The sequence below is a fragment of the Seriola aureovittata genome, chromosome 6 (genome assembly GCF_021018895.1).
Source record: "Seriola aureovittata isolate HTS-2021-v1 ecotype China chromosome 6, ASM2101889v1, whole genome shotgun sequence".
Lineage (NCBI taxonomy): Eukaryota > Metazoa > Chordata > Actinopteri > Carangiformes > Carangidae > Seriola > Seriola aureovittata.
Window position 1 is genome coordinate 8,408,035 of NC_079369.1, and position 14,455 is coordinate 8,422,489.

At 38.6% G+C, this 14,455-nt stretch overlaps 2 protein-coding genes across 2 annotated transcripts; one reads left to right on the forward strand and one right to left on the reverse strand.

Annotated features, from left to right (window-relative positions):
- Positions 1 to 39: 39 nt before the first annotated feature.
- micos13 (mitochondrial contact site and cristae organizing system subunit 13) lies at positions 40 to 3,016 on the reverse strand. The gene is made up of 4 exons (XM_056378269.1): positions 2,855 to 3,016; positions 2,262 to 2,418; positions 805 to 862; positions 40 to 539 (listed from the first exon to the last, which is right to left on the reverse strand). The coding sequence occupies exons 1-4, from the start codon at positions 2,881 to 2,883 to the stop codon at positions 442 to 444; spliced, it is 342 nt and encodes a 113-aa protein (XP_056234244.1). The 5' UTR covers positions 2,884 to 3,016; the 3' UTR covers positions 40 to 441.
- A 240-nt stretch (positions 3,017 to 3,256) lies between these two features.
- Positions 3,257 to 10,682, forward strand: hsd11b1la (hydroxysteroid (11-beta) dehydrogenase 1-like a). The gene is made up of 6 exons (XM_056378264.1): positions 3,257 to 3,484; positions 7,524 to 7,654; positions 7,940 to 8,143; positions 8,247 to 8,340; positions 9,046 to 9,211; positions 9,321 to 10,682. Exons 1-6 carry the CDS (start codon positions 3,400 to 3,402, stop codon positions 9,502 to 9,504), a joined length of 864 nt encoding a protein of 287 aa, XP_056234239.1. The 5' UTR covers positions 3,257 to 3,399; the 3' UTR covers positions 9,505 to 10,682.
- Positions 10,683 to 14,455: the final 3,773 nt, after the last annotated feature.

Sequence of the window (14,455 nt, forward strand, 5' to 3'; positions counted from 1 at the left end):
ACAAACACGCAGACTCAATAAATCAAACTAAAGACTGGATGTGTTTTAAGGTCGATGTATTACTTGAAACTAATTGGTGAAATTGCATATATACAACAGACACTCTTCATTACATTATTTGGATGGTTTGAGAAAAATGGGAGAACAGTCTGTACACACAAATTTGTGATATACACAAAATGACAGAACAACTTTTTTTAAACACTTTTTACTTTATCGCATTATGTACAACTCCCAACCAATGCCGCTATCATTTAGAGAACCACAGTGCCATTCAGAAAACTACACTCCTTGCAGCTGAATTACACCTATCGGTTTTCTTTCATGTTGGGTGTTTCTTCTTTCTTGTGAGGGGCTACAACTTTTGAAAAAGTAATGTCGTCTCTCAAGTGCAAAAGTCTAAATAATTGATAAATGTCAGGTTGCTCAGAGAGTTCCTGTTCACTTGGTGAGATCTTTCAGGTACTGCAAACCTTGATTCGAGTATTCAGTTGCCTTTGTGGGAGCCTCTGAAAGAGCTGAAATCGTCCACCGCACTCCTGCAATAAAATAAAAATCAATGGTTTGGGTTTGTGACATCAAAAATACATGCCCAAAAGAGTAATGCTAACCTCAAGAGTCAGAATGTTGATGCTGAAATTGATTATTGCACCAATGAAACGCTAACAATATGACTGCATTCAATAAGTGAAGTACATGACTAGGATTTCAAATCTGTGCATGCCCAAAAACCAAAACTCGTGACATTACTAAATTTGTACCCTTGCTTTAAGAACTGAATGGAAGTTTTCATTCTGTTCTTACCAGAGTTCCATGATTGAACAGGGGAGAATTCAATCTTAGGCATGGTTGGAAGCTGAGCCTGGGGAGAGGGAGGATCCGTTATTTTGACACAGTGCAGTGTACATTACAGTGCATTCACAATAAACACTGCAAAGCAAATTCAAATGAGATGATGAGTGAAATATGAAATACATAATAACTCTCTGTTCTAGATGCAAGATGCAGTGAAATAGTGCACCCTGCCTACTACTAGAAATAATGATGGATGGTAGATGGTAATGATATTATGAAATATCTCTGGGATATTTTGTAGGAAAAACATACTGTCACTTGATTATTTACTGCTTAAGTTATACTAAGATGTCTAATGTTGTCATTTCTGAAAAGACATGACTGGGCAAATCTGATCTTGATTTAACCAAAACTGCATATTTACTGTCAAATTAAAAGTTTTTATTCTACTGCAAATTATATTCTTTATACACTCAGTGGCCACTTAGTTAGGTACACCTGTAAAATCTAATGAAATCCAATACAACAGCGCAGCCATAAATTCTACCTTTACAGAGATAATAATTTCAACACATTTTTGTAATTGCAGTCATACTGAAAACATTTGAATCTAATGTATTCCAGCGAAACACCACAACAATAAACGTATAATTGAGTTCACACTAACAAGAACTGGCCTAGTAGATGTAGAATATATTGCAGACGTGTTGTATGGGACTGCATTTGATTGTATCAATACACTGAATAGAGTGGCCATGATTTTGACCAAACATAGAAACAAATGTCTATTTATGCTCAGATAACAGTTGGTATAACTTTATATATTGAAAAGTCTTGACATGCTATTTTGGAAGAAGAATGTTGAATTTGTCTAGTGTACATCAGGTAGAAATACAACATGAGTATCATTTTGTTTTTAGATTTTTACTGTTCTTTGTTCTTGAAATTTCAAGATTTTTTTTGTTCAATGACAAAGGATACAAGAGTTGTTGGATATGAATGATTCATGTTGTCAAAAAGAGATCCTCAATTTGGCAATTTAAGTGAGTCCACAGGAGTTCATGGAGAAAATCTAATAGTAGTAGGGGTGGAACTTGGATGATTGCTATTATTGTTGATTTTTTATTGTAAAATGACCTGTACTGATTTGTGGCCAGCATTGCTGAAGGGTGTTCACTGCTGTCCTGTAAATATTAATGTCTTGTAAAGGGTTCTGATAATCTCATGAGGGATGGGCCACGAGAAGACAGAACTCTTAAATTATCTTCATCAATTCGTTATACGAATCATCCAACTGTCTACAGCACTGGCCTATTTGCCTACCTATGTATGCAAATAGGATACTAAATATGTCTGCCTCACGTTTTCCTTCCATGTGTTGCATTGTGATAGCTACTAGCTGTGATCCAGGGCAGTCCTGGATCAGGACAAGATGCTAAAGCAGTTATCAAGCATGTTATCTATACCTCCAGGCCAAAGTACTTCATCCATTCCTCTATGGCTGGGGGTACTGCAACCTTGGCCTTCTCCAGGGCCTTTGAACCCTGCTCACTGCTTCCCAACAGGCCAGAGTCATAGGCAACATACAAAGCCCCTCCTGCAATGGTCACCTTGGTAGCCAGTCTGGAAACGAAAGAACAGAGTCTGGCTGTTAGCCAGAAATACCTACCACTATAACCAGTCAAAATATGTCAAACTGAAACAATGCACGGTTTCCATTTTTACTGTTATCACAGTGCACCACATGAGAATGTCCTTTGGTTTTTCCATTTGTAGTTATACATTTATAAAACATCAGCTAACGTTAGCCAACAAAAGAAATAAAGTGACGACGCACAGCATACAGCGATGTTAATGGTAAATACTTGAGCTAACTAACCGACTAACTAACTAACTAACTAACTAACTGATTAGTAAGCAGTGTCTAAAGACGACAGCTGGAGAGCTCTTAAACAGACTGACAGCTAACTTAGCGTGAGTTAGCTAACTGGCTAATTGAGCATCCAGCACACTGTTATAGCAGCGATAACTTAAGGGGAATTATGGGAAAAATACTAACTTCACTACGGGCAAAATCCTTGCCGCCATGGTCCACAACAGTGTCGTTTCCTTTTGCGTACACCTATTCCAGGTACGCTGAAATGAGTCGGAGTGAATGCTATCTGGTTAGCTGCACTGAAGGACAACCCTGCTTGATCCCTGCGCATACAGGTTGTGTCAATAAAGTTGCTCTTTCAAACACTAATGTTATTTAAGAGCAGCAGATTCGTTCGTTTCGATGTTACTGCATTTATAGAAATTAAAATCACAGGGATGACGCCTTAGTTATATAAAAAAGTTATTTTAAATTAGGTGTTTTTTTTTAAGATACCAAATAAGCATAATTTTGCTATTTCTATGTGGGAAGAAGGACAGGTCTTTCAAGTTCAATAAACCCTTTATCTGAGCAACACGCCCCCCTTACAAATGTCAGGAGAAATGGAGGGTGGAGAATTGCATAAATAGTACTTGGTTTTCATTTATCTCCCGTTCAAGGCAGTTGTGCAAAGGTCTGGTCTGGTCTCACTATCGCTTAAAATTACGTATTAAGTACAAGTTTATAACATGGGGACTTTCACAAAAATCCTGTTAGCAAGTATATGTGTTGCCTTCATAGCCGTCAAGTGGAGTGCACCTAGTTTCAATCCAGGTAAGACAGATGCAGCTGCAATATAAAAGTCTTTGTATATGTATGCTCTTGTAAAGTATAGGCATTTCTGTCTATAGGCCTATAGTTGTTAGTATTTTATTTTTGTATTTGGTCACTTTAACATCTGCAGACTTGGAGTTGTTGCCTACTGGCAATGGTGTGTTTCACCTACAGGGGGTAATATTAATATATAGTGTTATTGGTTGACAAAACATTGTGAAACTCTTTAAGAAAAAACAACAATAGTAGTAAAAATAATAAGAAAATAATAATAATCTTAGACTCTCAAAATAAAATCACAGCAAGAAAGCCCCCACAATGAAATAACCAGCTCTCATGTAAAATAACACAGTCCTGACCACACAGATAAGAAAATCAAAACTAACCATCAAATAATGGGCAGGTAGATTTTTACAAACTGACATTCAGGAAATTATTTGCATGCATTCCTTTGGATATTTGGCAAAAAATATGCAAATGTTTGTTCTTCATGAATTTGTTCAGTGTTATTTGATTCTAAGCTTACTGACAGAGGTTAACCCTCCTGTTATGTTCGTTTCTCAGGAACAGCAATGATGTTCCCGGGTCAATTTGACCCGGGGCATGTTTAATTATCCAGAAGTGTCAGAAACCAAAAAATCCCAATGAACATTGTTTATATCTCATTATTAACTCCATTACTAACCATTTCAATCAATATTACTGTAATGGTGTTCTTTACCTCTCACAGATCATGGTTCAATGAGGATAATTCACTCGTTTTTCATTAAAAATGCATGTTAAAACTTTTTTTAATGTACTTTGGAAAGACCTACATATAAAATACAAGAGTTTTACATGACATTAATTTTTTTAAATTTTATTTTACATTTTTAAATTTTTTTATGGAGTGATGTTGATAAATTAACACGAGACACCTCTTCTGTTCATCCAGTGTGACTATAGGGCCTGTGTTATAGAGTAGTGGAAGTTGCTCTACCCACTTGTCCCACACTGTCCTAATAGCTGCCGGCTTTTCTCTTGTCTCTCTCTCGTCTGACAGCCCTTGTCTCTCGATTATCAAATCGGATTACTCTGGAGAAAATATGAAAAGTCTCCGGGGACATTGTGGCACGAAATATAGCCCTGCCTGTCTCTGCATCCCACAGACTGGCTGTTAATTCACCCTTTGACTTATAGACCCCAGCCAGGATGAGGACCCCCAGATATGCATGTAAATGCATTTTATCCTGCTCCTTCCACTTTTATTTCGAGAACGATTTTCTGTATTGAGTTGGGCATGACCAGCTCAAAAGCTGACTTGATGTCTGTCACACGAGTCACTGTCATCCTAGTGGGCCCTGGCACTGTCTTTATTATGTTTTCTGCAGACAGTTTTGCTTGAAGTATATTTGGAGATGAAGACCACTGTATTTCACCATTTTTTGATGTGAATGTCTTGCTTGGAGGAATATGAATAGCAGTTTCCTCATTTGGTTCATAATCAGAATCATCAGACTCAGAATTGACCTCAAGATGGTCTTCATCTTCAGACAAATCCTCCACTATTTCACTGTCATGATCAAAGATGAGTTACAGAGCCTCCAGGGTTGTCACCTGTTTACTTCTGCTGCTCATTTTGTAAAGCTCTGACAGAGAGTATATCATATGTAGCTACAGAATGTAATGTTGGTAGCTACATATGCATACATAACCCATGTTGAGTGTCCACTCAATGTGGGTGGAGCTTGCCCACGGCAACAGAAAAGGTTCCCGTCAAAAGTCATAACATCACCTGCATTCTCGCACTTTACAGATGAGGTGTAGAGAATAGGGAGAGGATGTGTGTGTGTGTGTGTGTGTGTGTGTGTGTGTGTGTGTGTGTGATTGGGGTGAAATATGTCTCACAGTTGCAAAGAAACAAATAGTATTTGACACTTTTGACCCCTTTTAGCCTCCACTTTGACTGCCGGGTCAAATTGACCCGAACAGTATCTATGTAATATAAACATGCAGGGGGGGGTTGCAAATATTCGAAATGAACCATTTTAATTTTATATGTCGATTACACTTATTAAGCCAAGCAGAAGAAGTTTCATACCCAAAAAATACTTTTAACTATTTTTTTTTTAATTTTTTAACTTTAAACGGGTCAATTTGACCCGCAACATAACAGGAGGGTTAATTGATATAACTTGACAATGTTTTGGGGATAGCTGATTTGAGACAGGGAGTCATTCGTGGAATTACAGTGGGTACGGAAAGTATTCAGACCACTTTAAATTTTCTTTGTTTCATTGCAGCCATTTGCTAAAATCGAAAAAGTTCATTTTATTTCTCATTAATGTACACTCAGCACCCCATCTTGACAGAAAAAAACAGAAATGTAGAACTTTTTGCAAATTTATTAAAAAAGAAAAACTGAAATATCACATGGTCATAAGTATTCAGACCCTTTGCTGTGACACTCATATTTAACTCACATGCTGTCCATTTCTTCTGATCCTCCTTGAGATGGTTCTACTCCTTCATTGGAGTCCAGCTGTGTTTAATTAAACTGGATGGACTTGATTAGGAAAGGCACACACCTGTCTATATAAGACCTTACAGCTCACAGTGCATGTCAGAGCAAATGAGAATCATGAGGTTGAAGGAACTGCCCAAGGAGCTCAGAGACAGAATTGTGGCAAGGCACAGCTCTGGCCAAGGTTACAAAAGAATTTCTGCAGCACTCAAGGTTCCTAAGAGCACAGTGGTCTCCATAATCCTGAAATGGAAGAAGTTTGGGACGACCAGAACTCTTCCTAGACCTGGCTGTCCAGCCAAACTGAGCAATCGTGGGAGAAGAGCCTTGGTGAGAGAGGTAAAGAAGAACCCAAAGATCACTGTGGCTGAGCTCCAGAGATGCAGTAGGGAGATGGGAGAAAGTTCCACCAAGTCAACTATCACTGCAGCCCTCCACCAGTCGGGGCTTTACGGCAGAGTGGCCCGACGGAAGTCTCTCCTCAGTGCAAGACATATGAAAGCCCGCATAGAGTTTGCCAAAAAACACATAAAGGACTCCCAGACTATGAGAAATAAGATTCTCTGGTCTGATGAGACCAAGATTGAACTTTTTGGCATTCATTCTAGCGGTATGTGTGGAGAAAACCAGACACTGCTCATCACCTGCCCAATGCAATCCCAACAGTGAAACATGATGTGGCAGCATCATGCTATGGGGGTGTTTTTCAGCTGCAGGGACAGACTAAACTGTCTAAAATTATTCAAAATTCTGAAGTATACTCACATCATGGGCTACAAGCTCCACATTGCAGTGTGGCCTGTAAAATTGAGACCGTGCTGCCGCAACTACATGGTCCACACTGCAATATGTACCGTGTAAACTTATCATGTGACTGTTTGGGTGGTTGGATGCCATACATGCCTACTGTTCTGCACTGAACAAACAAGCTGTATATCAATAAAGAGGTTTATGAAAGTTTTATGTTTCCCTTGGGGAAATTTAGGAAAGGAAGCACAAACTGAGCGAGTAATTGGTGATAATCTGACATGCTTTCCCCTTGTGACTGAGGCCTTACCAGAGAGAGAGAGAGAGAGAGCACAGCATTTGTCCACATTGTGAGGATGCAGTGTACAAGCGAGTTTCCACAAGTAATGAAATGATATGGTTTGAGTCAGTGGGGGTGGTGTCTGCACATAAAGTTATCAACAATTACAACATTATATCACCCAATGAAAAAAAATCTGCTACCAAACCTGATACTGTAGCTTAATGAAGAAAATAATTTGACATTTGATTTGAGTACATTTTACAAACATAGATTCTTGCAAGTCAAGTTTGCTCAAGTTCAATTTTGAAACTTTAAATTCATATGTTTATGTAAGATTAACATATGCACAGTAATATTTACTTCATTATCTCTTTATCTACTGGCACAAATACCTAATACCAGTGTTGCATCTGTCGTGATACCATTTATGAGTATGTCTTACCTTTTTGTGTGTATCGTCTATCCATTGGTGTGTATCAAATAAAAACTGTGTGACTTTGTTCCAGAATCTCTCAGAGGTGCCAGGGTATTGCTGACTGGAGCCAGTACGGGCATTGGTGAACAAATGGCATATCATTATGCCCGCTTTGGAGCCCAGTTAGTTATTACAGCAAGGAGGGAGAAAGTGTTACAGCAGGTCAGTGAACTTTACAACATTCTGTATATGGTATCAAGCCTAAAACGAATACACGTATGCACCAATGAATGCATCATCTACCACTTGGTTGAAGCGTTCTATGTTCACCATGTCATATTCATAGGAATCTAGTCAGACAGAAAACAATAATAAAGAATTAATAAAGAGTTAATAAAAATATTTTCAGTTGGTTGAAGTATGAGTATAAGGTCAAAGGTGTTTTCTATATTCTTTTCTGCAGCTGCATTGCACAGTTAAACTATTCCTTCTGGTCTCTGCTTATAGGTGGCAGAGAAGTGCTTGAGTTTGGGAGCCCAGAAAGCACTTTACATAGCAGCAGACATGGGCAGCGAGTCAGACCCCGAGAAAGTGGTAGATTTTGCTCGGGAAAAGCTTGGAGGGTTGGATTACCTGGTTCTCAACCACATTGGCCCGAGCCCCTTCAGCATGTGGGAGGGAAATGTCGAACACGTCAGGTGGCTGATGAAGGTAATGCAGCATTTTGATGGTCTATCAGCACATTAAATGAGGGAAATGCACTGATCTCTGCATGTGTGTGTGTGCGTGCGTGTGTTTGTGTACTTTTGAAAAGGTGAATTTCTTCAGCTATATTCAGATGGCTTGGAAAGCTTTGGACTCCCTCGAGCAAAGCAAAGGGTCACTGGTGATTGTTTCATCACTTCTAGGTAGGTTTGTCACAGGATCTTTATACACCTGTTGATAACAGCAAACTACAAAACATGTATTGATTACATCATCATTATATATCATATATTATACATATATATATATTAACTCTGTTTTATAGCACGTTTCATAACAAAATTACAAAGTGCTTTCAAAGGAAAAGAAAAACGAAAATAAAGAATAAACCAAACTATGTTGAAAACATGTTGATAAATGTGAAGTTTCAATGTCCATTTTTGAACTTGCCGTTGGCAAAACAATGATAACTCAAGGTCTATTTTGTAGCTGCTCTGGATCTTTTGATCAAATCACATGAACTTCATTAGCAGATTGGAATTTTTAAGCATTTTAAGGACCAGTGTCACTTTTTTTTTTTTTACCAGTCCTTGAAGTGCTCAGAAGAAAATTAACTACTACTTTACATTTGGTATAAAACTCCATCTTCTGAGGAATATCATGTGATATGATTGAACGCTCGAGAACACCTACTAAATGGACGTCAAGCTGAGGTTTAAATTTTGTTCTTACCTCAACCCCACGAAAGTTCTTAACTTATATGTGCAGTAGACACTAGTTGACATCAAATCTATTAGTACAGACATTTTTAAATGAGGCCCAAAAAAGGCCACAATAGAGTCTTATATTTCACAACTGACAAAAGTGTCTTGGAACAGCTGGCTCTAATAGTATCTGATGCTTCACAGGTAAAATGCCCAGTCCCTTCGTGGCACCGTATACCTCAACAAAATTTGCGGTGAACGGTTTCTTTGGGGCCCTTTACCATGAGCTAGCTATGAGGAAGAGTAATGTGTCCATCTCTATATGTACACTGGGGCTCATTGATACTGATTCTGCCATGGAGAAAGTCAGGTTGGTTAAATCTATATGCAAATTTATCTGGCATCATTAATATTATTTGTGTAGATTTTACTCTGTGGTACCCACAATGGTTAAGTGAAGTATTTTTTCTGTATCCTAGGGGAGTCACTGATGTACCAGCATACCCTGCCACAGATGCAGCCTTGAACATCATCATTACAGGAGCTACAAGACAGCCAGAGCTCTTCTACCCTTGGTTCACCCACATTGTGAATCTAAGCAAAGACTGGATCCCTTCTGCCACAAGTTATATCATCCAGAACTCCTACAAATACGATCCATGAAAAATATTTATCTGTAGTGCTGTTATACATTTTTTCAATCAAATACATGGACATATCATGAATTTCTATCCGTCTATCTATCTATATAATAGGATTAGAGATTTGGCATCATATTTATAATGTAAGGATATACACAGTATAGATCCACTTCCCAAATTTAGCCTTGATATTGTGGTTCACCCAGATTTTTTGCCCTAATCTTTAACTTTCCATTTGGGAAATCATTTACCTCACAGGCAAATGGATCAGGTTACTATATATAACAAACTGGACCTTGTCCTCCTTTCCTCATCTTGCTTTTGGGAGAGGTCCAGTTCTATAAAGTCCACAGGGGAGAAAAGCTCATGGTTTGGGTTGTTTCCTCATGGCCTACCTCAAAGAGATTAAAAAGGGGTTAGTTCCTGTCTGCAGCGGTCATGGACAGTGCAATCCACCACCAGCTACTGCACCAACAGATATCAGGTGCAAATTCAATAAAAAAACACCTATTTTACCACTCAAAAGACGACACAGCGGGAGAATGTCCTGCCTGCAAGTCACACCAGGAAAAGGAAGATGCTGAAGAACAGGAGACACTTCTTCTTCCTCAAGTGATATTCAGTGGTGGTTGGAACATCAGACTTTTCACATTACAGAACCTCTGTGGTAAAAGTGACAAACATGGTACACTCAAAAAGTCATTCAGGGGACATTACTCCATTGCTTCATTAAATTCAAATTCAGTGATTTAATCAAACTTTTTGAATGCAAACATAATACCACTCTAATTTCTGCATCTTACAACTGTAACTAATTTAATTTCCAGTTTCTTTGTTCATTAAAAAGAAAATAGGGCTGTACAATTAATAAAAAATATTATCAAAATCACAATATGGCCAAGTGCAATATCCAGCTTACACAACCTGCAATCTTTTTTTGATAAAGGTAAAAAAGTGTCACAACATACCATAAATTGAGCACTGTGGTGCTAAAGAGACGCCCGGCCTACAAATCATATTCTCCAGATGTAAGGTAACATGTTTGTTTGGTACATGCCCAAACAAAAATCACATCATCATCATCATTTTTTTAATTTTTTGTTTTTTTTAGTAAAAATGATATTGCAATATCTGTCAAAAATAATCATGATATGATCTTTTTTTGGATACCGTTCAGGATTAATAAAAAACGAAATTCAAGTTGTGTTAATTCAATTTGTCTGATGAGTTTGTGGCATATTTTTTTGCCTTTATTTGACAGGATAGGTGGGAGGTGACAGGAAACGAGGAGAGAAAGGTTCCCTGGCTCGAACTCAAACCTGAGATGTTGTGATCAGGGTATAAAGTGTGTTTCTTAAACATTAGGCCACCAGGACACCCCATAACCAGTTTCACTGAGGTCCAAAAGGAAATTCACTGCACAAAGAACAATTATAAACTCTGCAACAACTGATTACTAAAGCATTATCAGTTGAATGCTTATTAAGACTAATTGGAACAATCTTTGAACATCCAAACTTAGATTTATTTAATTTAATTAAAACATTCAGTCATGCCTCAATACCATACTTACTGAGGAAGAGGTTTTAACCTGAATGGAACAATGCTTTGAATGTCCACATGAGGGCAGTAGTACTAAAGTAGTGAAGTGAGATTACTTCCTATCCACAACAACCAGTGAAGTCCATTCCCTATTGCGAAAAGATCTGAAATGGCAGAGCATCATGCATTCATAGCAAACTGGTTTGAATTTTTTGGTCTCAAATACAAACGTCTGTGCTTGAAAGAAAATGGCAGGGTCTGTGCTCACAGATTTACCTCATTTTTATTTATTCATTTAATGCATGTTAAACCCCCATCAGCATACTACTCCTAACCCTCCCTGTTCCTTTTCCTGTCTTCACTGTTCTCCACCCCTGGATTCCTCCCCATCTCCATTCTTCTCATTTAGTTTCATCTTTCCAAAGCAGGCCACAGTAGGCGTTGCAGACTTCCTACAGAGCAGCACTTTCTCAGTGGGTTCCTTTGTGTCTTTGCTCATCATCTCCAAAAGCACCGCAGGCTTCCCATGAAACTGTTGGCTCAATCCATCCTGGTGGTCTTTTCTTTATTGTAATACACCCTATAGGTTGTACCCTGCTGATAGAGCAGTTTTCTTCTACTGTATACCCAGAATACCCAGAGTGAGTTGTCATTGTCAGAAAGAAAGAAAGAAAGAAAGAAAGAAAGAAAGAAAGAAAGAAAGAAAGAAAGAAAGAAAGAAAGAAAGAAAGAAAGAAAGAAAGAAAGAAAGAAGGCCTGACTAAATCTTATAGTCTGATTTGAAAAGTTGGTAAACAAAAAGAAAAGCAATTTCTCCTGGATACATATAAGTGATTCTCCGAGTGAGAAGTGGCCTTGAATCTGTAATAAAACTTGGCACTCTGCTGTTTTCTTGTGTTGCTTGGATTGATAGGACTGACGGGGAGAAGCCATTGGAATGCATCTTCTGTCTTGACACTCTTGATGATTTGAGAGGATTTTGAAGATGGTATAATCTCACTGCAGATGTTGTGGAAAGAAAAAAAATCTCTCCCTTCCTCCCGCTCCTTCTGTGTCTTTTTCTGTGACACACACACACACACACACACACACACACACACACACATACACACACACATACAAAAATGGTGGGGCCTCCTGGGGAGCAGAGCCTGCATGGCCTGGGAGAACAGCCAGAAACACCTGCAACAGATTAGTGCTCCTAATGCTAGGTAATAAATCCTCTCACCCTTCTCTAGCATCTCCATCTCCATGAATCTTATAGGCTGAGGAGCATCCACCCACAACACTGACTATAACACACACACATGCACATAAACACACACACGTGCACATAGACACACACGCACAAATGCACCTATACAGTATAGCATAAACACTGAAACCTTGATGCATCCATCCATATATTTGTATTATCCTTCTCAGTTGTTATCAACACCCACGCATGCTGCCAATTAAACCACATACTTACATTATAGCTGTCCTATTGCTTCAGTATCGTGGAGGTTTTCCCCAGGGTTTAGACTGGCCTCTATATCAACATCAAACAATTTCATTATGGCTGCAAACAGTCAAGGCCAAGACCAAAGCTGAGGTTGGCTGCTTTACTGACTACACATAAAACTTGAAAGGTGGCAGACTGATTGGCCATTTGGGCCAATGCTTACAGAGGTTTGTAATGGAAGTTGAATTCTGCTTTAATATCCGTGATACAGCATATTATTTCATCTCCATGTTGATGGATAGAGAAAGACAGTCTCTGTGTGTGCTACAATAGTAAAATCAAATGACATGTAAAATATGTCTATAAACCTTTTCCACATAGTCTTGAGTATGTCCTCAGTTTTATATTTGCCCACAGAGTTTGCTGATGCAGCAGAAATGTCATGTTTCGGATCATAAATAGTTACCTATCCATGGAAATGGCACAGTACACCTCAACCATCATGCACCAGTCCCATTTTATGATTCTTCCTTGTCCTACTTCTTTGAGCATAAAGAGCCCTGCTCCACAAATCATTATCCAGCTTCATCCATCTACTATCATTTTTTGTCTCAACTGTTCTGTTCTCTAATAAAGATGTTTAGTCAGTAAAGGAATATTGCAACATTTTGTTAAATGCACATATTTGATTTGTTACTGAGTTACTGTAGATGAGAGGATTGATATTGCTTTCATGTCTGTGCAGTAAAAGTTACCTAATCATAGCATAAAGACTAGTTACATGCTGTAGTCCCTGCTGGTTGCCAAGCAACTGGTCCCAGATAAGAAATAGTCAAGCACAAAACTCCCACCTAAAACAGAAAATTATCCTGTTTATGCCTCTGTTTTGTACAAGTTTAAAAAAAACAAAACAAGATATAAAGTATTAATTGGTGAGTTTCAGAGGTGCTGAATCTTTTTGCTAAGCTAACTGGCTAGGGGCTCCAGCTATAGATTTAAATGACAGATATGAGAGTTGTGTAAATCTTCCTATCTAACTCTTGATAAGAAAGTGAATATGCATATTTTCCATAATTTCAAACTTTTCCTTAAATGCTTTCACTAAATAACCTACTGTAAACCATTTCACAATGATCTGATATTGTTTTAAAGCTGCAGTACTTACTGAGTTGCAACACTGAAGCATGTATGAAATATGTATGTACAATAGTAGCTTGTAACATGATGTTACTGAATAAAATGAATATGTGAACATACTGTATAATGCAGGCACTGATATTTAAGCTACTGATAAAAAAGCAATAAATATTTATATCAAATTATCTGTAGTGTAAATGTTACCTAAAATCAAATTACATCCATTTATTGGCTCTTCAACTTGAAACCAGCCATTGATCTGCGTAGTTGTGTGAGGTGATTAATTTTGAAAAGAATGTTAATCTTCCTGAATACCGAGCTTGTGCATGACCTCTGAAAAGTTTTCACAAAACATTGAGCTATGATAACAAAAGGAGAGAGTGAGCGAGAGAGACAGAGAAGGGGGGGATGAAAACCTATGAAAGGAAGCGTCAGTGTGAATAAAAACTGTGGGTGTGAGAGGTGGCTGAGGTGGCCCTGTGACCCCTGACCTCCTTCCCCCAGGTCCATTCAGAGCAGTACAATGGTTGACACCTGTGTCCTTTCAATACTGGCACTATTATTGTTTACATCAGCCAGTGGGAGAGAGAGGGAAAGACAGAAAGAGGCCAGAGGTGCTGTGAAGCAGGGTGCACCAGCCTCATGCCAACCCCCCCCCCCCCACCCCTCCACCCTTCCCCTCTCTCTTTCAAAGACAGGTGCCTTCCTATCTCTCTCTCTCCTTCCTTCTCTCCCTCTCCCCCTCTCTCGCTCTCTCTGTGTCTGCCAATCTCTTCTCTCTAATTATTTTAGATAACTCCAAACACATCGGCGGAAGGAGAGGATCCACAAAGAGGACAGACAGGGTGTT